Raw genomic sequence first — 3935 nt, forward strand, 5'->3', positions numbered from 1 at the left:
ATGGATTATTGACCGTACTTACTTACCCAGATCTATGTAACCACACTGGAATACGGACTTGGGAAAATTTGTACCAAGTTGACAAATGTTTTGTTGTTCTTTTTGCTGAATTTCCACATTAATCATGAATATGTCAGCACACGAAGGCCCTGCAGCATCCAAAAGAAACTGGTTTTTCCTACAAAGGCTCTTGTAGTTTCATTTAAGAAATAAACAAAAAAAAGACTCAAACTGTCTTTTGATTAGATAATATACAGTTTAGATAAGGGATGACACGTGAGTTTGAAGGCCATTACATTGAATAGCTTTCACAACAGTCACCTGACATTACTCTCACGTTTAGTTACATGCGTTGGATTGTTGGCATTCCTTTTACAATCTGAAAAATCGTATTCTTAAACGATCGCTTGATTTGAGTTCTTTGCCAATTTTTTTTTATCATACTGTAATCAAGGGTTATATAAAATACAACCTTTTCCCACGCCTGTTCTGATGGCCATAAAGATAAGCAACTATCTTTTGAGTAAATCAATGTTTTTTTTAATCTTTTGACACCAAATTTTATGAGGAATTTTAAAGTTTTATATATTCCTGTGTTCAAAGAGAAACCTAACTTGTTTCTTTAAATTATTTAAGTGAAGTTGACTGAAAACTGACCAAGAATTGAAAACCCTTAGGACAAAAAAAGTTACCCACTTCAACTCTGATGACATTTTGCTTTAAAAATGTTTATTACTGACTTCATAAACCAAAATAAAAGGAATCCTTTTGCACTGATAAAATAAGAGGAACTTTTTGTGTTAATCTTGGCCGATAGCGCTAATGAACTCATTTGTAATCACAGATGCTGAAATGCATAGTACGAGCAACACAAATTACAATTTCTTGTATAATTTTATTTCAGTAAGTTTTAGTAAAAATCCTACTCCAAGAAAACTTTTTACTTTTACTTTAAAAAATATAAGATGAAAAAAAAATCTACTCTTTCGGCTCTTTGGCTAAATTTCAACTGTTTTTCCTTCAATTAATGTTTTTATTTAGCTTTTTCAAAAGTTATTTCACTGTTTAGAAATGCCCAAATGTTCAGATTATTGTTTTTTTCTCTAATTTATTGGATAAATCTGAACTCAAGACGACTAAAAATTATTATTTCGAACAAAGTGAATTATTGCAGGCATGAACACATTTATTTTTTTCAGATAATCCCAGCTGAGATTTATTAATTTAATGAAATTCAAAAATTCTAAGCAATATATTTAGATATTTTCCAATCTGCTTAAGTGACATTTTCACCTGTAACTTTTTACTCTTACTGAAATAAATATGTGGTATGCATGCTTTTACTTTAGTATTTTTATTGTAACTATGCTATACTCTTTATGATAAAGTTTGGGAATGTTATAGGCCTGTGTCAAAAAAAAAGAAAAGAAAAATAAATAAATAAATACTGCTTTATTCTTTTCCAAACTAAAGTCTAGATCTTTTATTTTCCACAAAAGCATGTTGAACCACTGACCTTTTTGACCGTTTGACTTGTTTACTATTTTTCCATTCATCTGAGATAGGATTGTACCCAAGCTTTACATCTGGAGGTCATTCACTTTTTACTATTTACTTAGAAAAACCGTGAATAGAGCACCATGTGACAAGAGTTTTCTATGGTATTCCAAGACTATATAGCTTTATTGACTAGAGATAAGATAAGCGAATGACAAATCTTTATAACACTTGTACCGGTATTTAAAATGCATCAAAATGGTCTGTACCTCTCCCAGCAGTGCTTTATTACCAAGTTCTCATGAGGTGCCAACAGAGACCCAAAGGTCTTCCTCATCCAGATATCTGCATTGAAATGTCCCCAAACCTCTTTTAACCTTTTTACTCTGTCAACATTCAATATTTTTAGCTTACCGTTGGCAAATATTTCCTTAAAGTACTACTTATTTCTGATAGCCTCGTCTGTCACAATTTTATTTGTAAATTACAAAATATTTGGAGTGGTTATATGTGTCAGTTTTCCTAAAACTTTTTTCAGTGTGCCTGGTGAGTAAATTGATAGTCAAGCTATCAAATTTCAAGTCAATAGCTTTTTTATGTAGTGTTTAACACTACATTTAAGAAACCCAACAAATTTTACTTTACACCTCAGTGATGCATTTTTATTAGTAGAAACAACAGAAAAATTGCTGTTTGTGTAATTGTTATGTTTGATTCAATTATATATACTACTGGATTTTGAAATCACAAGTGATATGGTGTGACAGACGTGCGGCATTACTAATGTAATGTCGATTGCAATCTTTAGCAATCGACATCAAAAACTTTGAGAACAAAATAATCCGATGGAAAGGAATCATTACAGGACAGGAATTGCATTTTGCTAGAGAGAAAATAGGCTGGGAACCGTGAAGCTTGTGCTAAAGTGGGTGCAAGCAACTCGCGAGTAGCATGCTAGTTTGGTTCTTCGATGTATGTTTTTATTCATGTCTCATGCTTTAAAAAATGGCTGATGTTATTCGTACGTATTTACGTTCAACCAGCACAAACACGGCTGGAAATTCAAGAGGGTGACACGCAAAATGTGCGGCGAAGATGCACTTTGCTGCAATGCTGTGCTAGCAAAGTAGCGTGTAGCTAGCTGCTTTAAGAGCCTAAATCTTGTCGCTTGCTTTTTTTTTGGGGGGGGAAGAAGTGTGAGTTTGAACATAATTTTCTAAATGGGCCATCACTGTTGAGCTTCTTTCATGGTCGCACGGACCGGAGAAAGCCCAGCTAGAAAATGTAGCGTTAATGCTAACTTTCTGCTCAGTGACATAAACACAGCAGAGATCAGTTGTTAGATCAGTTCTGGACCAAAATTTTAAACTGACACACCATTTACTACTATCATCGCTGTGTTTTGGATCTTAACAGTTTGGAAGGTAAATTTGGTGTTATGATACAAGTTTAAAAAGTGTTTTGTATCGGTTAAAGATGCTAGCTGGAGCTTTATTCTGAAAATAAGTCTATTTAAAGGTAAATTCTGAATGCCATGGAGATTTATTTACCATGTATGTAATCCAAAAATAATACAAGTTTTAGTTTTATTTGAAAATGTGGTAACAGGTGTTTGTTTTTTTAGCACTTTGAGATGTTTTTAATAGATTTAGGACCTTGTCACTAAACTTTGTCAGTCATTTATGCTATTAAACATTATTCTTCTCCCTCCTTTTTGGGCATGGGTGAAAAGAATTTACAAGCTCAGTTATATAGATTTTAGCACAGAGGCTAAATCAAAACTCAAAGATATTTAGAAGCTGTTAATTTGACAGTAATTCCTTACCTGTAATAGTAGAATGTGCAATTCTTGCACTATTTTAAAAAATAATCTTAATAGATAATACATATTTAAATATACCACAAGATCAATAATTTTCTAAGCTTTAATTCGAGCCATATTTTGTAAGAACCGGTCAAGCAATGAGGGAGCTTGCCCGATTTTTGTGGTTGATGTCTGTCTGTCCTTCATTAAAACATCAGCGTTCTGCGCATGTCTCTGTCTATAGCAGTGAATAGGCAAGGGTCAATCCAGTAATATTTATATCAATGGTTTGCTTGATTACATTTACAGTATATATGTATATATATATTGGCTACCACTTTAAAACGACTGATGATTGCTTATTCGCCATGTGTCAAATTCAGTGACCAGTTTTATAACAGGGTAATAATACATTAATGCCTGTTGGTTGATTATAGGTAAGTGAGACTGAACCTGAACCTGAACCTGAACTTGAGCCTGAGCCGGAACCTGAGCCTGAACCTGAGCCTGATGTTGCATCTGAGCCTGAACCTGAGCCTGATGTTGCATCTGAGCCTGAGCCCGAGCCTGAGTCCGAGCCTGATGTTGCATCTGAGCCTGAGCCTGAGCCTGAGCCCGAGCCTGAGTCTGAGCC

At 34.1% G+C, this 3935-nt stretch overlaps 1 protein-coding gene and 1 long non-coding RNA gene across 4 annotated transcripts in view; one reads left to right on the forward strand and one right to left on the reverse strand.

Moving 5' to 3' along the window:
* The window catches only part of si:ch211-39i22.1 (proteoglycan 4), a 28023-nt gene that overhangs the window by 10360 nt on the left and 13728 nt on the right, over positions 1-3935 (forward strand). For all 3 annotated transcript variants that reach the window (XM_036209567.1, XM_024286236.2, XM_024286235.2), the window contains exon 3: positions 3739-3910. In XM_036209567.1, the coding sequence (XP_036065460.1) occupies positions 3739-3910 (172 nt within the window). The remainder of the gene's footprint in view (positions 1-3738; positions 3911-3935) is intronic.
* LOC118597905 overlaps positions 1-3935 on the reverse strand; it is a 24153-nt gene that overhangs the window by 662 nt on the left and 19556 nt on the right. The window lies entirely within an intron of this gene.

Source organism: Oryzias melastigma, linkage group LG21 (assembly GCF_002922805.2).
Source record: "Oryzias melastigma strain HK-1 linkage group LG21, ASM292280v2, whole genome shotgun sequence".
NCBI classification, from domain to species: Eukaryota; Metazoa; Chordata; class Actinopteri; order Beloniformes; family Adrianichthyidae; genus Oryzias; species Oryzias melastigma.